We start from the raw sequence: 26,318 nt of genomic DNA on the forward strand, positions 1-26,318 counted from the left end.
TGGATGTGGTTTCAGTTCAAGAATTCATCCATAACACATTTATAGGTCCCTTTCTGATCACATAATCATTTGACCATAGGGTCAGTAGTTGTTGCTTTGATACTGTAATAACATTTTACACGGTGCTGGTGCAGAACACTCTTACATGTGTATAGTAGCCCATTGAAGTTGGTTTTTTTTCATCAACTTGTTAGAAAACTTTCTTGTAAACTCAGGTAAATATGTCAATTTGTCCAATTTAGAACATATAATATGTATAGCAGTAGTAGATTGATTTCTAAGAATGACATGGTGTATTTAATTCTAGCAAGTAGAATAATTCAATTCTCCATTCTGACTATGGTATATGAAGTAAGAATATAGAAATGAAAAGAAGAAAGACCTGTAGGCCTCTAAGGAATGTACTGAATGCATACATTGTTGTTTTTTTCTCGGATCCATTGTAAAAAAAGGTCTGAAAACAGAATTAAGTTAAAAGCAGGCCGGTGCAATATATATATTTGTTGTTCATGAAACTGTACCAAGTTACTACTTTCTGTTTTCGTGTAGATAAGAAAACTTAATTAACAATATTTCCATAAATGTTACAAATGGGTCAATTACCACAATTCAGTCAGAATATGCCATGTTTGATAGAGGTGATTACTAAAAGGATCTTGGTATATTCAATAGTCTGCTGTATGAAACTAAGTGGACTATTTCTGCTGAGTCATAACTTGCGAATGCAGGAACAAGTGATTTCAAAGTGCCAGAGGTTGTTTTGCCTCTTCTCTTGCCGATTTTGGTCCAATAATGTACTACCTCATTCATCATTTTATGTAGCAGAGATTTTTTTCAATTCTTTTTTTTGAGACCTCCTGGCATATCAGAGTCATTATCACTTGGCTTTTTTTTGTTAAGCCTTGATTTTCTTTACCTTGTTTTATGGTATGAATCGTGCATTGTGTGAAATATGCTATGTTTGTTTAGGTTCCACACCATGTTTCTGATGTGCTGTCAGATATCACCTACTATGTGTATATGGCCAGACGCACTCCTCGTTCTGTTCTTTGTAAATATGTGCGCCCAAAATGGGTTCCTGCTGAGTACCCTTCATCCATTCAGAGATTGCAAGAGTGGACTCCTGATGAATGCATTCCAGAATTCTTTACAGACCCTACAGTATTTAAGGTAATGTAAAGTGGTGATGTTCTCTTTGAGATGATTATTTTCTTCACTCCTTACTCATGTCATTGTGACATAATCTCTTCAATAATGTACTAGGTTAAATTTTGCAGATGAAGAAAACAATTGTTCATAATTACTGTAATATTCTTCTACTTAACATTGTAGAGTATATACAGGGTGAAGCGTAATTCGCGCACTCGGGCGTCGCAGCGCGACTCCTCACATGCCACCAATAAAAAAATGTCTCTTACAAAATTTCGTCTTGCGAGTATATCCGGCAGAAAAACGACGTTGAAGAGTAGCAATCTGGCAACACTGTAACCACATGTATGGTAACTACCTCTGTCAACAGGAGTTAGTCGTACTGTACAGTTGGTGCAGTGGATAGAGTTTTGGGTTACCATGCAGGAGGTCGAGTGGTCAATCCTGGGTTCAGGCGCATATTTTCTCTTTCGTAAATGTAGTCCAGGTGGTATGGTATCTGGCATCTTAATCATCAACAGCGATTGCAGTGGGTCCTCTAGAAACCATTTGCACTTACATACTACGATCCTAGAAATTATTCGCACCACTTCATCTACTGGATGTGAAACCTGTTTGTTTCAGCTGTCTGTTTCTTATTAGTCTAACCAGGTATTTGTTGTTTCAGCGTTACAAAATGTTGTAAATGTAGGATACATGTCACCTCAGAAACGGTGTCTTACTGTATTACAGTAGGTAATGTCAGATGGAAATTAGCAAATAAAAAATTTGCCTCAACCCAGGATCGAACCATCGACCTCCTGCATGCCAACCAAAAACTCTACCCACTGCACCAACTGTACAGCACGAGGAGAATGTGCTGACAGCAGTAGTTACCCTACATATGGTTACAGTGTTGCCAGATTGCTAGTCTTCAACGTCCGTTTTCTACCGGATATACCCGCAAGACGAAATTTTGTAAGAGACATTTTTTTATTGCTGGCATGTGAGGAGTCACGCTGCGATGCCCGAGTGCGCGAATTACACTTCACCCTGTATATATATATATTTTTTTTTGCTACGGGCTTTACGTCGCACCGACACAGATAGGTCTTATGGCGACGATGGGATAGGAAAGGTCTAGGAGTTGGAAGGAAGCGGCCGTGGCCACTGTGGCAGCTCACAGCGTAGAGTATATTACTTTGATAGTTTGCCATAGGGAAATAATGTGATCTACTTTTCCTTATAAGATCAAGTCATCATAATAGTAGGTGGTCTTCCAAAGATTGTATCCTCAATTTGAAATATATTTTATATGATGACAAGTTGAAATATTCTGGGTCTTTAGGTCATTACTGCAGTTTTAAGACAGTCTAATAGTCTAACTCAGTAGTCGGCAAAGTAGGGAAAAAGAGGGTAATGCATGGGGGCAGCAGTTGTGGTTGAGAGCTCGTATAATGTTACATTTCATGTCTTTTGTGAACAGATATTGCTATTCTCAGATTCTCACTACAGTGAACCCAGGCAGGAAGTTATTCCATTCCCATTTGAGTAGTATATGTTCGCAAAGAACTGTGCTGCTATATTTATAACTTCCAAGTGTTGATCAGCAATCCTCAGTGAAATGTTGAGAGAGAACATTCCTTCTGGACTATGACCTACAAGCCTGGAAAACTTTTATAGAAATGTACATTCAGTCATTAATAGTTCTGAGTTAGCTCTAACATATTTTCAATACCTATGAGTAAAACAAATACAGGATTACCGGGCGAGTTGGGCATGCGGTTAGGGACACGCAGCTGTGAACTTGCATCCGGGAGATAGTGAGTTTGAACCTTACTGTCGCCAGCCCTGAAGATGGTTTTCCATGGTTTCCCATTTTCACACCAGGCAAATGCTGGGGCTGTACCTTAATTAAGGCCACAGCCGCTTCCTTCCAACTCCTAGGCCTTTCTTATCCCATCATCGCCATAAGACCTATCTGTGTCGGTGCAATGTAAAGCCACTAGCAAAAAGAAAAAGATAGAAACAACTCTTAAAAGTCAAAAGTTTAATTCAACGAATTTCTACAATAACAGGTTACATGATAACATTTTATACAGCCAAGTAAATGGAAGTTCCTATCAGTTAATCCAAAATGCTGCCTTCTCACTGCCACATACTCTTCCTCACAAACTCAAGCTCTGCTCGACAAATGAAATAGATTAAAATTTAAGCTTTAATAGGAGGATTTGCCATGTGACACAACACTCGGTCTTGATGCCATTCACCACAGGAACATCCATATGCATCAACTTTCTATTCCTTCTGGGTGTTGCTGATTTCGTGAAAACATTCGCTTTGGCCGTTATGCCAACAGAATTCCCATCCACATTCAGTCCAACCACACAAAGGCAGGAGCCTCCCATCAGCTTTGATCCATGTTTTGGACCATTGTGACCAAATAGTGTAGTGCAGTGTCCACCAGACTGGCACAAATTTTTCCAGCAATTCCAACACATACAGATACTCAGCAGAAAAGGGGAATAGAAACAAATAAGTCCAGCATCCAGAAATTTGAAGAAATGGTGCCTTGAAGGTTGATGTCCTAGTTTTTTTGTCAGGTTACTATGACAAAGTTTTAATAGGTATAGGTTCACCTAGCCGGCAACATATTTCTCACGCTCTTTAGAATGAGACTCCCTCATACACTTAGAAACCCAGCAACCCCAGGGCAAGCACTACCTTATTAATTTTGAAAAGATCCAAATAAAATACAACAGTTTACTGGAGTTTACCCAAGAATCCCAAATTTACAATTGCAACGTCCCGATGGTGACCATTAAAACCTCACACATCCATAAATCACAATTACAATTCCTAAACCTACAGATATTCATGATACACAAAGTTTATATACCCAGGGGTAATACCTATGTGGGATGGGCAGCCACTGAAATAATAGAGACATTTTCTTATAACTAAGTCTTAAATGGTCACAATTAAAGGAATGTACATTTGCAGTACTAACAATTAGGGTATCGTTATCTGCGATAAATGCACTCTGCTGATCCTTTTCCTTTCAGGATCACTTTCCAGGAAAGATACCAGGGTAAGAAACTTCAAAATGGTGCAGGGACCTTGAAATCTGAGGGCTAACTTACTAATATGATCTGCAGCACTACTAACAGGATGAGTCTTGACAAATACCTGATCACCCACAGACAGATTGTGCGGCCTTCGCCCTTGATTGTAATTGCACTGTACTTTAACGTAAGAAACCTTTAAATATAGACACACACACACAATGCAGCATGGATCGTTTCTGGGTTGACGATGTCAGGAAGGAGATTGTTAATCAACCACAGATTAGAAAGTGGAGAATTTGATGTAAAAGCTAACATTAATGAAGCAGGCGTTTGCTTATAACTTACATGGACAGCATTATTAAAGGCAAAGGACAACCAGTTCAACAATGAGTCCCTCCTCTAGTGGTCAGCAGAGTGATAGTCAATAAGAGCAGATGTAAGGTTTTGGTTAACCCTTTTGGCGTAATTAGGTGATTATATGAGAAATTGACAAGTCAAAACAGAAATTACAAAACTGGATAGAGGTAAAAGCTTTGGCTTACTAGGAATTGACAAGGTCCAAAAGAAGCAAAGATCTGTTTCAGGCAAGAGATAGTAGTATTAGCATTAGCCATACGAGTTAGAAACAGCCACGTAAAATACAAGAAGGCATCAATACGCATGAGTATGAAATGTCGGCTGGCCCTTGACCTCGGGAAGGGGTCATTGTCATCTATGAATTATCTCTCCATAGGATGAGAAGCTTCTCAGAAGACGACAGACCTAGGTGTGTATTAGGAGCTGGTTTTACTAATATTACAAGTTTTACAAGATTTGACAAGGGTACAGATTTCGCCATCTAGAGATGTCCAAATGAAATTCTTATAGATTTTCTTTCTGGTTTTTCAAACACCAAGATGACCACAAACAGGAAATTCATGAAAATATTTGAAAAGAGCAGGAATGAGATTAGATGGGACAACAATTTTGGGATCTCGCCTTCCATGAGCAGGACAGTATAGACCACCATTCTTCAAAATATAGGGTTTGACATGTTCACTGGATTTAATTCTGTCAGTAATAACTTTCAATTCAGAATTGTTCTCCTGACGTTTGGAAATATCTTTAAAAAGAAAAGGTGAGTTAGTTAAAACAACATTAACAAAGGCCGAAACTTGGTTAGGAGATGGCTCAGAAGACTCTGATTAAGGATCAAAACTATCTGGATAAAACATTCTACTTAGGCCATCTGCCAGCACATTTTCAGTGCCATGAATGTGCTGCTGCTTTTCCTGTTTTCATTGGCATTGCAATATCACACTCTGTTTCTGGCTCATCCTCATTTCCCCATTTACCACTACACTCGCTTCTGCATCATTTTTCACATTCAAGAGTTTATCAAAATTAATCCTTCCACCCATTCTTCATCTCCTCTGAGTCTGGTATTACATTTCCACTCTTTCCTTTCCTTTGTTTTGTGTAGATTTTTTCTTTTCTCTTATTTATTTTATCAATCCATACATCACCTTTTTTTCCACCATTTACTTCCTTTTCCAACCCTTGTGTGAATCTCCCCCAACGTTTTTTCTTTTCATCACTTACTACTGTACTTTTTTTACACTATTAATTTCCTGATAATCTTACTTCAATCTTTCCTATCTCTGTTCCATTCTTGCTATGCTTTCTTCTTCTTCTACTTAACAACCTCCTTCATCTTTCCATTCCACGAAGATGTCTCCTTTTCCTTCACTCTCGCCGAAGTTCTACCACAAATCTTCTCTGCACAGCTTACAAATGTGTTTTTTAATTTGGTCCATTCTTCTTCTACACTTTCCATTTCTGATATAGGGATGTGTTGTTTTAATTCCTCCTGAAATTTCTCACAAGTTCCTTTAGCTTTTAATTTCCATACTCTTATTTTCTTCTGTTTTATTTCTTTTCCTGTCACAATTTTACCTATTTTTCAATTTTGCTATGGGGCCGATGACCTTTGATGTTAGGCCCCTTAAAACAACAATCATCATCATCATCATCATCAATTTTGCTACCACTACTCTGTGGTCTCCATCATATGTCTCACCTGGTAGTGCTGTTACATTCATTAACTGTTCACTATTTGTTTTCTCAACCAAAAAATAATCAATTCTTTCACGCCAGCATATCTGGTGATCGTTCTACTATTCTTCTTTCTAAAGCAAGTGTTAACCACAATCATTCCATTTCCCTCACAAAAATCAATCAACTTATCTCCCTCACTGTTTTTTCCTCCATACCATAAAGAACCAACCATTTCTTCTTCCTCAGTTCTGTCATTTCCAACCTGTGCATTGAGGTCGCCCATGACTATCACTTCCACATTGATGATTACTTCCTCGAGTGTCTCCAAGAATTCCTGTATATTTTCCTCAATGTTTCCAGTTTGGGGTGCATAAAGTTGGATGAAGTCTTTCACTCCTTCCTCCATCCTCAGTCATACTCTGATTATTCTGTCACTAACATAGTCCACCATATCCACATATTGATCCAGGGTTTTGTTAACAATCACTCCTACTCTATTATTGGCTCACCTCCTCTACTCCAGTATAGGTTGTATCCTCTACTCATTTTCTTCTTCACTCCCTTTCCCTTCCACTTGACCTCACTCAGTCCCATCATTGCAACATTCTCTTTCTCCATAAAGTCTATCAACTCTTCTGACTTTCCTGTCTGTTACCAAGCGAGGTAATTATTCCCACCTTCATAATACTGGTTTCCGGTCACCCACTTATCACTGCTTCCCCAACACAAGAACTGTGCGTCGCCTGCAAAGTATGCCCTAACCTTTTCTGAGCCTGATATTTACCCCATCACTTAATTTTAGGCTATTCTTACAATGAGGTCGCCACTCCCAAAGTAATTTCTGAGCTACTGCTAGCAATTATTCAGGTCGCCACTTCCATGGGAAACAGATGCCCTTGCAGCCACCTCTAACATGGGAAACAAACGCTGCTGATGAATAGATACTATTCCCTGAGTACTGGACTGCCTCTTCAGCAAACTCCACTTTTCTGAAGTCCATTTTCTCCACTCTAGATTCCGTTGAGGTCTTCACTCGTAACTGAGCTGGGACCCGTACCAGATGATACTCACTGGGTCAATGCTCTTGGAATCACATAGGCAGGGGTAGCACTTCTTGGGCAGGACTGCCTCCAAAGAGGGTCTCTGCCTGCTTCCTATAGACATTTTTTTTTAAAATAATTTTTATTTATACCTTTACGGCCAGAAGCCTCCATGGCTCAGGCTTCAGTGTGCCGGCTTCTCACTGTTGAGTTCCGTGGTTCAAATCCCGGTCACTCCATGTGAGATTTGTGTTGGGCAAAGCGGAGGTATGACAGGTTTTTCTCCAGGTACTCAAATTTTCCCTGTCATCTTTCATTCCAGCAACACTCTCCAGTATCATTTCATTTCATCTGTCAATCATTAATCATTGCCCTAGAGAAATGCGACAGGCTTCAGCAGTCAGCACTGTTCCTGTTCTCGCTGATAGATGGTGCCTCCGTTCATTCCATTCCTGACCCGGTTGAAACTGGAAACAGGCTATGGATTTTCATTTTTTCCCCACCTTTACGGCCGGTAGAAACCCCAATAAGCAACTGTTACACGTTTTTAGAAGCCACCTTTTCAGCCCAGTGTTGTTGAATTTTCTCTCTGTCAGCCTGTCTCCTTTCCACTGTCCTCACACAGTTGTGCTATTCTTCTTCACAAAAGTCCTTGAAGTTATTGATCTGCTGTCGGAACTTCATGATTTAGTCCAATTTTTTCAGATCCTTACCGACCTCTCTAAACCACTTACCACATTTGTTAGGTCTTCTATAGAGTATGGTAGAAATTTTCGTAGTCAGCTGCTTGTCATCCATTCTGAATGGGTGACCATAAAATTTGAGTTGTCTTTCTTGATGGATTCCATCAGTCATTCGGTTTTCTCATAGTTCCTCTCATCCTTGCAACCTGTATAGTCCAGCCACGATCTTTTGAAACTTCTCAAACTTTCCCAACTTCTCAGCTTTTCTCAGACCAGCCTTTCCAGTAACTTGGAGGCATTCACTTTCATAGAGACATTCTGGCTTAATCACCATATTGTAATATCTGAGTGTAGCTTGCATTGAAATTGCCTTTTTTCTTATACAGGTTGTGAGTTCTGCTAAACGTTGCAGCCATCCTATATCACCTACTGCTGTTCGCTTAACTTCTGACATGTTTCCTCTCATCCTCACAACCTGTATTGTCCAGCCACAATCTTTGGGCCAATTATCTTTTGAAAAATGTTCTTCTCAAAATTCTCAGCTTCTCTCAGACCAGCTTTTCCAGTAACTTAGAGGCATTCAAGTCAATTATTTGTTTTATCCAAAGCAAATCCTAAGTCCAGTCTTTTCTGCTTGTTGTTTCAAATATTTATCTGTTCTACAGCTTCATCTGTGTTTCTAGAAAGGATCACTAAATCATCAGCAAAAGTTGGACAGTTGATCTTGACATAGATCCTTTGGGAACTTCCAATGTATTGGTTCAGTAAACCTTTCATGTTAAGTTCTTTTTCCCGTTCATGGATAACCTTATCCAACATGCAGTTAAAGAGAGTTGATGATAATCCATTGCCCACCGAGCTCGATAGCTGCAGTCGCTTAAGTGCGGCCAGTATCCAGTATTCGGGAGATAGTAGGTTCGAACCCCACTGTCGGCAGCCCTGAAAATGGTTTTCCGTGGTTTCCCATTTTCACACCAGGCAAATGCTGGGGCTGTACCTTAACTAAGGCCATGGCCGCTTCCTTCCCACTCCCAGCCCTTCCCTGTCCCATCATCGCCATAAGACCTATCTGTGTTGGCGCGACGTAAAGCAACTAGAAAAAAAAAATTCCATTGGCCTGCCATACTCCTGTTTTAATTTCAAACTCCTTGGAGAAACTCACCCATGAATTTTACTTTAGAGTGGGTGAGAGTTACGGTCTTCTTTATAATTTCTGTTGTTTTGTCATCCACTCCAGTGTCACTTAAGATGTCAATTAGCACTTTGTGGTAGACTGAATCATATGCTATCTTCCAGAGATTTATTTTTATCAGAAATTACTTATCTGTACATCTTACATGTGAAACAACAATAGAGCCTCCGTGGCTTAGGCGGCAATGTATCGACCTATCAGTACTGGGTTCCATGGTTCAAATCGTGGTCGCTCCATGTGAGATTTGTGATAAACAAAGTGGAGATGGGACAGATTTCTCTCCAGGTACTCCAGTTTTCCCTCTCATCTTTCATGCCAGCAACACTCTCCAGTATAATTTTCATTTCATCTGTCGGTCATTAATCATTGCCCCAGAGGGGTGCAAACAGTCTTCAGCAGCCGGCACAATTCCTATCCACGCCACTAGATGGGGCTTCACTTATTCCATTCCTGACCCAGTAGAATGACTGGAAACAGGCTGTGGATTTTTACTTTCATTTCACATGAGAAACAATAGTAAATCATCAAATATCCACTGAGTGAAAAGCAGTTAAACTATGTAGCGATACAAAAGGTAGATTTATTTAACGTTGAATTTCTAAATTGTACCGTATGTTTTGATGAGTGCAGTTTTAATTGTTTCAATTTAAATTCATATTTTAATTTAAGATTCTTGTTCCAAGCAGTGCTCCTAACTCACATTTATTCTGATCCACAAGGTTCATTTTCACAATATTGGTATTAACGTAGTTAATACTTATTGAAATATTATTGTTGTTATTATTATTGTTATTCATTCATTGTTTTGCTAGTCGGCCACAACTAGAGACCTCGATTAGCCTCACTCTACATTCTGGCATTTGTTCTTTTTTTGCTTGTTCCACATCGTCTTCAATAGCTCACTGTGTTTAGCATAACGTTCTTTTTTACATTTCGCACCAGTTGCCAGTTTTTCGTTCCGGAAAGTCCCATAAGTCCCAGAAGTCTTGATGGCTGCTCTGGAAAGTTCTCGGTCTTGTGCATCTTCTGCTTGTATGCCCAGTTCTTTAAGATCTTTCTTGACATTAAAGTACGATGGCATTGCTGTTTTTGGTTTTGAGTAAAATATACTGAAGATACATTTCGTCCATCGAGAGTCGATCATCTGTCGTATATGACCATAGAAGCGAACTGTGCTTTTATGCATTGTGTCTGTGATCTTCTCTATCTTAGAGTATACTTCTTGCCTGAATTTTCTAATGTAGGTGCCATTTCTGTAGTTTGGGCAAAGTATGGTGTGTAGGATCATTCTTTCTTTCCTCTCTAAATCCGCAAGCGAACATTTCTCGGACAGGAAAAGGCATTCAGATGCATACAGCGATACTGGTTTGATGAAGTGTTGTAATGACGAATTTTTGTGTGGAAAGTGACTTCCATTTTCTTGATTCTTGCTGCTGTGGCCTCTTTGTCAGCCCTTCCATCCATTCTAACACTACCTCTGATGGTATAAAGAAATGAGCCCAGCTACCCAAGTAAGCACGTAGCTTGCAGCTGCCAACGATGTGTGCGATGGTTTGCCATGGGGCACCACAATTGCATTCTGGTGATGTTACCCAGTTCCACTAGTAGAGTGAGTCCCTGCATCTTCCATGGCCTGTTAAGAGTGACCCACTGTCTGCCCAGTAGATGAAATCCACTAATAATTTGCAAACCAGAAAACACATTGTAAAGGGACAAGTCTGTTGAAGATTCCCAGTGCTCCTTACAAATTTCCACAGCAATTTAATGCTATAAATGTTGGTGTTTAGTGTTTGTTGGTAGTAATTAAGAAATTTTACATTTAGTAGTTCCATTGGTGTTTGATAGATTACGTGCTCCAAGTTAAGTACAAAGATATCCTGTTGTTATTAAAGGAGTTATTACATTCATGAAAGTGAAGACAGTGGATGAGATCTTGAATTGTAATACAAAATACTGTGTCCATTGCCTGCACTGAATGTAAAAGCTGCCAATGTTATAACTCTTTAAAATATCCAATCTTTGTAAGTTTTTTTTTTTTTTCTATTTGCTTTACGTCACACTGACACAGATATGTCTTACGGCGATGATGGGACAGAAAAGGGCTAGGAGTAGGAAGAAAGCGGCTGTGGCCTTCATTAAGGTTCATTTGCCTAGTGTGAAAATGGGAAACCATGGAAAACCATCTTCAGGGCTGCCAACAGTGGGGTTCGAAACCAGTATCTCCCGGGTGCAAGCTCACAGCTGCGTGTCCCTAACCGCATGGCCAACTTGCCCGGTGTAAGTATTCTATCAACAAACCTACCGATATTTAAATAAAAATGTTTATCTACACCATGCAAGTATTTTGAGTGTATTTTTGTGCATTTAAAAAAATATGCTTAAATTGTAACTTCATATTGCCCTAAATGGTGCTTGTCACTTTCGTAACATAATAGAACTACTTATGAGAGTATATTGGACAAAAGGCATATTAAAGAGTAAGACATGGAATATTTTATTATGAAGGACTATGACAAGGGACAAGATATACAAAGTTTGACACACATTCTTCTGTTCAAGAATTTTTTCAGTTTTGTGTCAAACAATGTACTTAAGATTTATATTCTCCCAGAATGATAGTATTGTAAGAGAAATTAAATCCAGAAGGAACAAAGTTAATGCCTGGGTTCACAGTTACAGCCAGTGATGGTTTTTAAGAAGGAACTGTATTCGTTATTGTAACTTGTTTCTATATTACTCTATTTTCAGACCAACATGGCTGTATAGAAGTAGAAATTAGGTAAACTCAGAATATCTAATTCTCACGGTGGAGGAAATATAAGAAAGTAGCAAGAATGATTGCTGGTGCAAACAGGTGACAACAACAGCAAGATAATATTTGTAGTGAAGATAAAAAGGATTGGTCAGTAGTGAACATGTTGGATGAAGCTGTGCATATAATATCATGTTGGTAGTGGGATCATGTGAGGCAAATCAAGGAGGGTAGGTTACCTACCAGAATACTGGACTCCACAATGAAATGTAAGAGAAGCAGAGGGATATTTAAGACATGGTATTTAGACTCAATTTTTAATGATTTTATTGTAAGAGATTTACAAGCAATAGAAACCATAGTACCGTACTTGTTTTAAGTATGGTATTGTGAAGGTACTCCATACACGGAGGCTTACAGACTGAACTGTGAAGGTTATAACAGATAATAATGAAGGCACGGATGTGTGAGTGTGTTTTTATGAGTTATCTTTCCAAATGAATTAGAAGTGCTGATGGCACCACACAAGTTTTATTTGAAGTAAGGATACAGGGCTAATGATCACAAGATCCTTTGTCTATAAACAGAACATTTACTAAATTGGTACTCCTGTATGGCTTAGGAGAATGAAGAACAATGTCTGCATCACTAAAAGCAACCCCAGATTCTACCATTTTTCTGATGCTGAAGGAATTACAGCGATTTATGAGAAATGTGAAAAATGAAGATGTTGCAATGTGCCAGAGCATATTTTGTGGCTTATAACGATCAAGTTGATGTGTTGTCCTCTGTAGAGTAACAGTTAGAACTGTCAAGTGTCATAGTGTCATTCTTAGAGGCCCAGTTTTGATTCCCATATTGATATAGATGAAAAAGTACATCAAATTCACTTGCCTTGGGGTATGCATGAAAATAGCTACATCATGTTGAGGAATGTCAGAACACAAATGTTAACAAGTCAACACTGGATAGGCTAATAAGACCTCGTCACTGAAAACCTAACGGTGTTGGTGTGATACTAAACTGTTCACAGAAAAATAAAATCTTAACAAGACACAAAAAGTAGCATAGTAAATGTTAAGTTGCATGTAATGCTGGTACAAGATTGTGTCAGGTATGTTAGGAAAACCAAACTTTGTCTTACCAGATCATGCCATCTGTATGAAACACAGTAGTAGTAACAACTTCCACATTAAAACATTCCAAGACGCTGGCACTAGTATGCCGTTGAGACACCACTGCAAGCAAACGGTGTACTAGCGCCAGCATCTTGGAAAGGTGAAGCGTTCCAACTGATGAGCCCGCTGCTGCACTGGGGCAAAACACTGGTAATTTCACGATTGAAAAAGCCTAAAGACTTAAGAGCTTGAACGTTTTTAACATTTGCAGTCGATGAAATTAAATTTTGGTTTCCTTCTAGGAACCTTTTTTTTTTTTTTTTTAAACTTCCATGTTACCATAGTAGTGGGGTTTGAACTCGTGTACTTGACATACGTTTAGTAACAGAAGGTGTTAGGTTAACATGAACAAAAGAAGAAAACGTTGAATATTGGATGATATTTTCCTAACACTGTTGCAACATTTTTTATTGTGCAATGTACAGGAATTTACCAAAACAATTCAATTGCATTACAGAATTTATGACAAACTGCTATTTATTCCATTTTTCAGATCTTCAGCAGCTTTACATGCATTATATGTGTCTGTGATAAGATTCCTGTGCATTGAAATCATCCATAGAACTGAATTAATGGAAAGGCATTTTGGTTGTGATTTGATATAGTATCTGTTGTGTTGTTGTCTGCATCATACTCTACTACCATGAACAGATCAGAAGCATATGCAATATTTCAAAACCAGATTTTTTATTAATAAATTCACTCAAAATATATTGTATTTTTTTAGAAACTTGTTTCAGGAATCTTGTGTTGTTTTTAATGGAAATTTGGGAACTACTTGAAAGTAGAGATTTCTTAATAGTTGAAACGTGCGAGCTAGCTATGCAGTTTGGTTCACATAGCTGTGAGCTTACATTTGAGAGGTAGTGGGTTCAAACTCCACTGTTTGCTCCCTTCACAGTCCCAGCTCTGCCTATCCTATTGTCATTATAGGATGTCCGTGCTGGTGCGACATAAAGCAAATAGCAAAAAAAAAAAATGCTGTAGTCACTTGTGTATTATTGTTTTTCGAGATACTTAAATGCATTCCTTATACTTCTCAGTCAATCCATGAGGACCTGCCTGATCTTGAAGTTCCTGCCTGGGCATCATCTCCCGAAGACTTCATCGATAAACATAGAGAAGCTCTCGAGAGTACCCACGTGTCTGAGCGACTACATCATTGGATAGACCTTACATTTGGCTATAAGTTAGTATTGATATAAGTTACTTTTGAAAGACTTGATACTTTTGTTTTTACACATTTAAAGTAGATATGAGAGGAAGTCCATCAACTTTCATTTTGAAACTTCAGAAATGATGAAATATTGGTAATGAAAATGGCAACCATAAAATAACTGTCAAAACCCTGCTAAGGCTGCAACAACTGCACCAATAACAGAAAAATCTGGAACAAATAAACACGTTGGAAAAGCTTATCTCAAGGTCTTCCCATTTCTGAGGTAATGATTAGCAATTTTGAATTAAAACTTCAAGAAACATCATGATGGGATAAATGGGGACTTGCAGGAACATAGTCTTTGCCAGTTGACATTAATTTTCTTTCTGCTACACTGATTCACTCAAAAGATGGAAAACTGAAATTCTTCTTAAATAAGTTTTTTTCATTGACCAGGAAAGACAGAAATGTAATTTAATCAATGTTAAATATCCACAATGTTCCTCTAAGAAAGGAAATTTAGTATAGGCCAAAACCTATTAATTTGCAATTATATTATCTCATTTTAAGAAATATGCTCATTCGCTCTAAAGTTTTGTTTCTTTCGGTATCTTACCTCTCTCATAATCTAGAAAGTCTGAATAAGATGTTTCTCTGTTCTTCTTATGCTTATAGGTGGTTACTTTACAGTTAAAAATTTACTTAAGTCATTCTTTAAATTCTTGTAATTTTCAGGACAAACATACAAAGTTTTCAAAGACTGAAAGTAAAGAATAGCTTTTCCCCAAACAGCTAGATAATTTTAATTTTCAGTTTCTTAGTTTTTCAATTTATTGTTACTATTGTAATTTTTTAAATGCCCGTCTGAGGAGTGATTTGTATGCTTTCTTCTTTTTCCAAAATATCTTCATCTTCTTGTTGAAATTTTTCTTGCATTCTTCTGTCCAGGATTTGTTAGTTCAAGATTTGGGTTTGTCTGCAAATTGGTGTTTATCGGTTAGTATTCGGAATGTACACACACGCACGCACACACGCACACACTCTCTCTCTCTCTCTGTTAGAGCAAAACAAATGTAACCCAAGTGCAAAGTAGGTAATGCGGGGGTTTTGAACTCGCACTTATCATTCATTGTGGGGCAGATGAATACTGTGTATAACCACCTCGAGCCCTTAGGCATGCTTAAAGGCATACTCAATGTCAAAGAATCCAACTTGTTTTGAGACAGATTAACCCACTCTTGGACAGGAACATTCATTCCATTGCTGAATGTTAGGAAGAGGATCAGTGCAATGATCATTTGCTCTTTTCATTTCACACCATGCACTTTTCAACACAGTTCATGTCTGCAGAATGTTCTGGGCAGATCAGTCAGTGTATGTCATGTTTCCAAAGGGACTAATTAACTGATATGGCTCAATGGGCACGAGCATTATAACACACCAGTGTAAAGTCTTCGTTCACTGTGGCAGATGATCCTGTAACTACATGTTTCAGGTGGTTCTCTGTATACCAGACTGGTCATGTTACCTTAGATAGGAATTAGAGGTATATGTCGACCAAAAGGGATTGATTAGGTGGATATAACCCCATACTACAGTTGTCTATCACCAATACAGAACACAAACTTATCTACTTTCATATATGAAAATAAAAGCTGAATCCTGAAGATGCTGAAGAATAATTATAGTTACAAAGAAAGTGCATATGGCCTGTTTTTTTAATTACAGAAAACTCTTACGGTGTTGTAGGATAAAAATAGACTACGACTAAGAAGTATTGTAGTGTAGCAGTATTTTAATTACCTTATTGTTGTGTGATCTTTGTGTATTATCCTACACAATATTTCTTTCCTTTCATTTTTTGGATGTAAGTTATTTTATTTTCCCTTTTCTTTTAATTTTTCTGTAAAGAATGGCTAAGGAGTGCAAGTGTAGGAAATGTGGGTGTGGCCAGGCATTAAGGAGTGTGAGGGAGGAGTTGGAGAGTTTGAGGGAGATAACTAGGATTCTCTCAGAAGACAGGAAGGAAGGTAGGCCTCTCTCAAACAGTGTGCAGGGTACAGTAGGTGTAAAAGAGGGATGGGAAGGAATGGGGGGAAATGTAGAAGACATGTGCTCTAATGTTCTAAGGGGAAGGAGATTGCAGGCTAAGGGCTTTATTCAGGATTAGAATTCAGGACACGTTTCTGTGAGAAATTGGTATTAGTCACTGCAGGTAGAACAACCGAGGGAAGATGAGGAACAGGGAACTGTTGCCAAGAAGTGTGGAAGTAAGAGAAAGGGAAGAGGTAGGAAAGGGAAATGTGGAGTAGTGGATAGGAAAAGACAGGTGGAACAGGATCATACTTACTTACTTACTTACTTACTTACTTACTTACTTGCTTGCTTGCTTACTTACTTACTTACTTACTTACTTACTTACTTACTTACTTACTTACTTACCGTATTTCACGGCATAATCGTCGCCACCGCGTAATCGTCGCATCCTTTATTTTCAATACAAAAATCGGACTTTAAACCTTTAATTACATAATCGTCGCACGTCCAAATTTTGTTCACTAATCTGGTTAAAAGGTAAATGGAACTGCAACGTAAGTTGCACATGAATGCGCAATTTAAATACGTGTATGGTTTATGGGCAATTTGGCAACACAGTCACGTTTGCGACATGTTGCACAACGTATAAATAAATAATACCGATATATGTACGACGCATGGCTTACCGGTAGACTATCGGCAGTTTGACAACGTGGTCGCGAGACAGTGTACTATTTATTCACCACCTACATACTATGCTTACCGGTAGGCTATCGGCAGTTTGACAATGTGGTCGCGAGACAGTGTACTGTTTATTCACCACCTACATATTATGAGTTCCCATTTGAAATACGTAAGGCTGTAAGTTATCGCTTATCGGCAACGTCGCCAGGAAATACCGGTTAGGTAGGTTGAATGGACCTCGAACCAGCCCTCAGATACAGGTAAAATTCCCTGACCCGGCCGTGAATTGAACCCGAGGCCTCCGTGTAAGAGGCAAGCACGCTACCCCTACACCATGGGGCCGGCTCCTGTGTTATTGCGCACGAAGTGAAATCCAAGACGATAACGCAGATTTCCACGGAATTATTCAGCCGAATTATTTACGATGTCTCAGTTGTCATCGCTAGACTCTTATCTTACTACTACGTCATAAGTGTCCGGGCATGGGATGAAAACTTTTATCCAAGCAGTCAAGATAATTATTATCCAATGCTATTAAAGTTTTATTTTATAAACTCGTCAGTAATGTAATGTAAAATCATCAATAACTGGGAAGAAATATTAACCTAATCACCGTATGTTTAAAAAGAAATTGAAAAAAATGAATGTTTGTTACTGATGTCTCGGAATACAGTCAACTATACAGTAGATCTACACCGCGCTAGCTAGAGCTTCGGTTTGCGAGCTTTGCGCAAGCGCAGTAGTGTGTCGCAACCAACGAGCTAAACTGATAAATTGTTGCATGCTTCCTTGCTGCCTAACAGTATTGGCTGCTCTGGAATGGATAGATCACAGATGCATTTTTTTGTTTCAGATTTACGTGATTACTGTAGACATGTGTGCGTGAGAATTTTTTTAAATTTGTGTTTTGGGTGTTTGCAGAAATAATTTGTTTTAATAGTGAACAATTACGGAAAGTCATTTATATCGCAAAACATTAACGTGTGAAGCATTTATAAGCGATTATGGGTAAATATAGAAACTATTCTGCGGGCTTCAAGCTAAGCGTAATTGCCTTCGCTGAACAGTACGGGAACAGAGCTGCAGAAAGAAAATTTTCTGTGAGTGAAAAGTTGGTGCGTGACTGGCGGAAAGTAAAAAACAAGCCAAAAAGCACAAACCCTTCTAGACGCGCGTTTAGAGGTCCTAAAACAGGGAAGTTTCCTATAATTGACGAAGAAGTGTTTAGGTACGTCAGTGAAATACGTAACAATGGCTGCAGTGTATCATATGAAATGTTACAAATTAAGGCACAGGAGGTAGCGCGCAAACACAACATACCGGTAACTCAGTTTAAGGCGACTCGTGGGTGGATTAAGGTGTTCATGCGACGACACAATCTGTCAGTGCGAAGGAGAACAACACTAAGCCAAAAGTTGCCTGCTGATTACACGGACAAGATTGTAAATTTTCACCGATTTGTCATACGTTTGCGCAAGGAAACTTTGTACTTGCTTTCTCAAATCGGTAATGCCGATCAGACTCCAATCTTTTTTGATATGCCTCGCAACAGCACTATTGCGCTAAAAGGATCACGGAGTGTATTAATGAAAACCAGCGGTAGTGAGAAGTTGCGATGCACGGCAATGCTAACCATTACAGCTGACGGGAGAAAGTTGCCGCCTTACATCATTTTCAAGAGGAAAACGATGCCTAAGAATATACAGTTTCCCCGTGGAATTCATGTACGAGTGCAACCAAAGGGTTGGATGGACGTAGAACTCGTGCTGGACTGGGTTAAAACTGTGTGGAATAGAAGACCTGGTGCACTACTAAAACAACCAGCTCTGCTTGTTTTAGATAGTTTCCGAGGTCACCTCGTGAACGAAGTGAAGCAAATTCTCACTACAAATAAGACACGACAGATAGTCATTCCTGGTGGCCTAACATCTGCTTTGCAGCCACTAGACGTATGTGTTAATAAACCCTTTAAAGACCACTTACGTCGATTTTACAACGAGTGGATGATGAGCGGCGATCAGCAATTGACGCCCGCCGGAAATATCAGGCGTCCACCCTTGGACTTGTTATGCTCGTGGGTGAAGAAGAGTTGGGATCTTATACCACCTGAACTAGTCTCCAAGAGCTTCAAAAGGACTGGGATTTCGAATGCACTAGACGGTTCCGAAGATGACGCAGTGTGGCAGGGAGACAAAGAATCTGATACTGGTATTAACAGAGGCGAGGACGGCGCATCAGATAGCGAAACCTGCGATAGCGACACCGAAGATTTGGAATAAATTGCGTACTGGTAAGTCCACATTTCACAACAAAGCGATAATTTTTTGCAAGTGTAATATTTTAACTTTAATACTCAAATTAATGACAAATTAACTTAATACGTTCATTTTTATTTTCAGGTTGAAAAAACGTTCGCCGAATTGTTGCGAAAAATTATGAATTTTGTTTTAGACTATTTTAATTATTTTGATTATAAACGCGAGTATTACGTGCATCTTAAATTTGTATCAAATACAATTTAGTTATAAATACATTTTTTGAGTAATACAAATACTGGTATTAAATATTCATCGTATAATGGTCGCACCCTACAATTTTTTTCGAAAATTTTGGTATAAAAAGTGCGACGATTATGCCGTGAAATACGATACTTACTCCATGGCTCTACAGTCCTTTAAGGACCTTGGCCTCCTTGACCACAGTTCTCTAGTCATCCCGGTCTTCAGCACGCCTACGCCACCTCCTGACTCCAACGGTCCTCAGATCAGTCTCAACATCCTCCAGCCATCTCATCTGGGGCCGACCTCTCTTTCTGCCCCCAGGGTGTCCTGTCAGTGCTTTCCTTGGAAGTCTTCCCTTCTCCATCCGTCGTACATGCCCCAGCCATCTGATTCGTCTCATTTTGATTGAGGTCACCAAGTCCGGCTCCTTATACAATAATCTTATTTCTTCATTTGTTCTGATTCTCCATAAATCTCCCTCCTTCACTGGTCCAAATATCTTCCTCAGTACTTTCCTTTCCCATACATTTAATCTCCTCTCTGTGGCCTCAGTCAATACCCATGCCTCACTCCCATACATAAGCACTAGTTTAATTATTGTTTTTTAGAGAGTCAGTTTTAATTTCCTGCTTAAGTTTTTACTTCTCAGAAGGGGATACAGTACTCCATAGGATCTGTTGGCAGTCTTAATACAATTTACAATATCTGTCTCAACTTTATTTTCTGATATTACTGAGCCAAGATATGTGAAGCTATCTACTGCTTCAAAGGTGTAACCATCCATTTGGAGTTTTTCAGTGTTCCTTCCACTTATATCCGTTGCCATATATTTAGATTTAGCCTCGCTTATCTCCAAACCCAAGGACCCAGCCGCATCTTTCAGCTCCCTCAAGGCAGTTGTAAGTGCCTTGTTACTTCTAGCAGATATCACCACATCATCTGCATAAGCCAAAATTTGGATCAGTCTATTGTAAATATTACCACCCAGATTAGTAGTTACTGATCTTACAGCTTTCTCCAACACTAGATTAAATAACACTGGTGATAAGGGGTCTCCTTGCCTTAGGCCTTCTTCAGTTCTGAAAGATCTTAAGATCTTGACAGACTTCCCTGCACTTTTACCTGACTACTGCTATTCTCCAGGGTCATCTTAGTCAATTTTATTAACTTCTGTGGGGATTTAAACTCCTTTATTGTTTCCCGCAATGTGGATCTCTTTACTTTGTCATAGGCTTGTTTAAAATCTATAAAAAGATGTCCTAGTCGAACGTTGTATTCATGTTTTTTCCAGAGTCATTCTCATGGTGAAAATATGGTCCATCGTCTATCTTCCAGGACTGAAACCAGCTTGGTACTCCCCTATAATTCTTTCTGCTCTACTACTAACTTTGTTATGGCTGTAGAGAGGATTTTGTATACTATACTCAGTAAGGATATACCTCAATAATTCTTGCATTGCATGCGTGACCCCTTATGTATAGGGCATATATTTGCTAGTGTCCAGTCCTCCGGCATTGTACCTGTTTCCCATACCTTTTCAATTATCTCATGTACTTTCCTCACCAACACTTCTCCATGTTTTACCATTTCTGCTGTTATGAGGTCATTCCCTGGGGGTTTACTGCTCTTCAATTGTTTTATAATTTCTCTTATTTCTTCATTCGATAGTGAGCCCATATCATCTTCATCTCATCTCTATTCTCCTCATTTCTCTCTTCCCCCTCACACTCATCTCCATATTCACCCTCCTCATCTCTCTCTGAAGTTTCCATATGGTCTGATCCTTCTCTTTCCTTATTTATTGGTCTGACAGAAAGTAATGTTTCAAAATGTTTTGCCCATTTTTCCAGAATTCGTTCTTTCCCAATAATGAGTCTATCAGTCTCATCCTTAAGTATATTCACTCTAGGTTGATATCCCTTCTTTACTTGTCCAACCCCATGGAAGAATTTTCTACCTTGTTTGTTTTCAAAATTCTTCTGCATTTCATCCACTCTCTCCCTTTCTTCTATTCTTTTCTTGTCCCTTATCAATGTCTTTGCTATTCTCCGTTTCTCTTTAAAAATTGCCATATTATTTCAAGTAGGTCTCTGTAGCATTCTTTGTCGGGCAAGATTTCTCTCTTCCAGAACCTTACCCACTTCTTCCTCATACCATTTATTTCTACTCTGTTTCCTTCTCTCTCCAAGTACTTCTTGCACCATTGTATTTATTGCTAGCTTGGTTTCCTCCCACATTGTGTTAATGTCCACATCTCCGTTTCTGCCCATCTGTAGCTTTCTTTGTAGCCGGTCTGTATACTCTTCCTCCTTCTTCTCATCCCTTAACAGTTCTACATTATAGATCTTGCTCTGCTCAGCTCTGTCCCTGGGTTTAATTGCCAGTCTTTCTCGGAACTTGATCCTCACCAGAATGTGATCCGAATCACTGTCTGCACCACGCATGCTTCTCACATCCATTATATTGGAGACATGTCGCGCATCTATCAGCACATGGTCTATCTGGTTCTTTGTCAGACCATCCGGTGATATCCATGTCTCTTTATGGATCTCCTTATGGGGAAAACATATGCTCTTAATCACCGGCTCCTTGCTAAAGGCAAAGTCAATCAATTTCCACCCATTTTCATTGGATTCTTGGTGTTTACTGTGATATCCTGCCAATGGGTGGTTTTCTTTCTCTTTGCCTACTTTGGCATTATAATCCCCTAGGACAACTTTAACATCATACTCGGGCAACTTGACATATACTTGCTCCATTTTTTCATAGAACTGTTCTTTCTCTTCCTCTTCGGCATCCTCTGTTGGGGCATGGACACCTGTTAGTGATATGTTGGCAAATCTCCCTCTCAATCTTAACCGGCATAGTTTGGGGCTTATTGCTTCATATTCAATCACATTATGACTGACCAATTTCTTGACCATAAACCCTGTTCCTATTCTATTTTCTTCCTCCCCACTATTGAACAAAATATAATGCTGTAGATCTGTCACCTCGATTATCTTCCATCTTATCTCCTGTAATGCTGCCACATCTTTCTGATATTTAAGTAATTCCTCCTCCAGTTTTCTACTAGCCCCAGCCTGAAAGATACTTCTCACATTCCACGTTCCAGTATATCCGTATCGTTGCCATTTAGCGCGCTTTAGTCGTCGTAAGTTTGGGACCGCCCGGTTATCTTGATTCGGTTTCTGAACAATTTGTAGTTTTGTGGTAGTGGAGTTGTTAGCCCCATATACCAACCCCCAACCTGGAGGACTAGGGTATCACTCTTAGTCTGGATCATCACCTTAGACCTGTCCGGCTTGGGTGGCCCTACCAGGAGCATATGCTCCCGCCGGCATAGCTGTAAGGTTCATTTCAACACGCAAGCTTCCAAAACACCCGGCAAAATACATTTTGCCTTCGTCAAGGTGGTGATACCTTCGGGAGGGGAACAGGATCATGGGATGGAGAAAAGGGAGGAGGAAGTAGCTTCAGCAACTGTCAGGAAAGATAGGACTGACCAGGAGGGGAGGGAATCAAATGAGGTGGGTAGGGTTGAGGCTCTGGTCATCGGGGATTCTATCATTAGACGTGTTGGGAATGTGTGTGGAGGAAAGGGTACCAGGGTAGAGTGTTATCCAGGAATTAGGTTAAGGCAGATGTTAAGGAGAGTAGAAGAGGAGGAGGAGGAGGGAAAGGAGAAGGTATTAATATTTCATGTTGGTACTAACAATATAAGATAAGCAGGTGTAAGTACCAACATAGTTGGGGATGTGTGGGACCTGGTAAATGCAGCATGGCTAAAGTTTAAGGAAGCGGAGATTGTTATCGGTGGAATACTGTGTAGGAGGGATACAGACTGGAAGGTGATAGGGGATTTAAATGTGACTATGGAGTGGGTATGTGGGAAACTGGGAGTGAGATTTCTAGATCCTAATGGATGGGTAGGAGATAGGGATCTGCACTCAAATGGCCTTCACTTAAACCACAGTGGTGTTTATAAGTTTGGAAATTTGTTTAGAAGGGATATAGGGAGGTACATTCAGGCAAAAGGGGTGGCCTAGGGAGCGGTGTTAAGGGAACACGGAACTGGAAATCAAGTAGAGATGACATAAAACTGTTAGTGCTCAACTGTAGAAGTAGTGTAAAGAAAAGAATAGAATTCAGTAATTTAATATATATATGCTTACCAGATATTGTAATAGGAGTTGAATCATGGCTGAGAAATGATATAATGGATGCAGAAATTTTCACACGGAACTGGAGGGTATATCGTAGAGATAGGATAGGAATGGTAGGAGGGGGAGTATTAATTCTGGTGAAAGAAGAACTTGTAAGCTACGAAAAAGTTAAAGATGACAAACACGAAATTCTAGGGGTAAGGCTCATCTCTAAAGATAATAGGCAACTTGATGTCTTTGGAGTGTACAGATGAGGAAAGGGTAGCGCAGATGCTGATTCAGATTTATTTGATAAGATACTTAGCTATGTGGGAAATGATAAGGAAAGGAACGAGATTGTAGCAGATGATCTCAATTTACCAAATTTAAATTGGGAAGGTAATGCGAATGACAGGAAGCATGACCAACAAATGGCAAATAAGTTAATATGGGAAGGGCACCTGATTCAGAAAGTGATGGAACCAACTAGAGGGAAGAATATTCTGGATGTGGTGCTGGTAAAAACCAGATGAGCTCTATAGAGAAACCAAAGTAATAGATGGTATTAGTGATCATGAAGCTGTTTTTGTTGTAATTAAAAATAAATGTGAAAGAAAGGAAGAGATTAAAATTAGGACTGTTAGGCAGTACCACATGGCTGATAAAACAGGCATGAGGGAGTTTTTAATAAGTAACTATGATAGGTGGAAAACGGTAAATAAAAATGTAAACAGGCTCTGGGATGGGTTTAAAGCAATTGTTGAGGAATGTGAAAATAGGTTTGTACCTTTAAAGGTGGTGAGGAATGGTAAAGATTCTCTATATTATAACTGAGAAGTAAAGAGTCTAAAAAGGAGATACAGGTTGGAAAGAAATAGTTAGAAATGGCTGTGGAAGTAAGAAGAAATTGAAGGAACTTACTAGGAAATTGAATATAGCAAAGAAGTTAGCTAAGGATAACATAATGGCAAACATAATTAGCAGCCATACTGTCCCCTTCTCCGGGGTCGCTCAGTTGGCAGAGCGAGAGTTCCAAAAGGGTGGGCCGTTCACAGGGCCAACTTTACTATTTCAGGACCAGCCTTCAGAAAATTTATATTTGCAGGGCCATAAGTGACTGGATAGGTGACATAACATGGAAAAAAAAATCAGAACAAAATAACAATACTATTTATTAAAATATAAAACCAGTCTGGACAGTGCAAGAAAAAGGAAGAGAAAATATATTTACACAAACATAATTTAAATTAACTGCTTCTCGTTAGCGAAATAAATATGAATCCACAGCATGCTCATGGGTTCCATTAGCTTCGATCTCATCTTCAATGAAACACTCTCCGAAGACATACCCTAGTTCAATTCTCCACATAAAGAACTGCAACATTTGACCAATTCACAAAATTATAATAATAATAATAATAATGCTATTTGTTTTACGTCCCACTAACTACTATTTTACGGTTTTCGGAGACACAGAGGTGCCGGAATTTAGTCCCGCAGGAGTTATTTTACGTGCCAGTAAATCTGCCGACACAAGGCTGACGTATTTGAGCACCTTCAAATACCACCGGACTGAGCCAGAATCGAACCTGCCAAGTTGGGTTCAGAAGGGCAGCGCCTTTACCGTCTGAGCCACTCAGCCTGGCAATTCACAAAATTAGCGATAATGTTGTTATGATAAAAAAAAAAAAAAAAAAAAGGGAAAATGCTACATTAAACCATGAAATTTACAATATTCCCTTGCTTCATCAATCTTTATCAATTATTTTCCTCCTCGTGAAAGTTTGGGTAACTTCCCACCAATTAACTCTTCCCAAATTACAATGTCTTGCATCTGAAAATATAAATTATTACTTTCTTTCTAGAAGTTTCCTTCAATAAATTTCCTATTTCTGTGAAAAAAATCTTTTTTTAAAAATATATTTGTTCGGGGCGTCGACCTAGAAAGATCTTTTGCCCCTACTTGCACCATATGTTAGGAACATGCGTGTATTTGGAAATTGTGGAAGTGTAAAGTGTTGAATGTGAGGAAAGGAACGTTAAGGACGACACAAACATCCAGTTCCCAGGCCAGGGATATTAATAATTTACAATTTAAAACCCCTGACCCGGCTGGGAATCGAACCCGGGGCCGCCGGGTGATAGGCGGACGCGTTGCCCCCTACACTGCGGGGCCGAACTTGAAATAATTGAAGATTCTAGGAAAACAACAGATAGGGAATCTGTCACCCCTGGGCGACTGCCCTGAATGCAGATCAAGATTGATTGATTGATTGATTGATTGATTGATTGATTGATTGATTGATTGATTGATTGATTGATTGATTGATTGATTGATTGATTGATTGATTGATTGATTGAAGTTGTGCTGGGATTTATGTGGTGATAGGACTAACCATTTGCATATTATTTTAGTTTTAGAGGACAAAGCACACATAACTACTTTAAATACTAACATATTAGTGCTCACCATTTATAAAATATAAATGATTGAAAACGTATAATTTAATTAACAAAGTTTTAATCCACATACTCAATATTATATAATAATTGTAATGCCTATGTATACATTACAATGTATTATGGGACTAGTTTTGACCCTGTGTGGGTCATAATCAGCCTAAATAAGGTACACTTTTTATTTGTTGATATCCAGGAACAATATTTTGTTGTAAATTGATCAAATTAATCAAATGAGCAAAATGTGTAATGTG

The 26,318-nt window shown here is 39.0% G+C and overlaps 1 protein-coding gene across 1 annotated transcript in view; it reads left to right on the forward strand.

Moving 5' to 3' along the window:
• Window positions 1-26,318, forward strand: part of Wdr81 (WD repeat domain 81) — a 340,798-nt gene that overhangs the window by 107,288 nt on the left and 207,192 nt on the right. Inside the window, exons 6-7 of the mRNA XM_067149985.2 lie at window positions 970-1,170; window positions 14,122-14,267. Of these exons, the coding sequence (XP_067006086.2) occupies window positions 970-1,170; window positions 14,122-14,267 (347 nt within the window). The remainder of the gene's footprint in view (window positions 1-969; window positions 1,171-14,121; window positions 14,268-26,318) is intronic.

This window comes from Anabrus simplex, chromosome 6, assembly GCF_040414725.1.
Source record: "Anabrus simplex isolate iqAnaSimp1 chromosome 6, ASM4041472v1, whole genome shotgun sequence".
Taxonomy (NCBI): domain Eukaryota; kingdom Metazoa; phylum Arthropoda; class Insecta; order Orthoptera; family Tettigoniidae; genus Anabrus; species Anabrus simplex.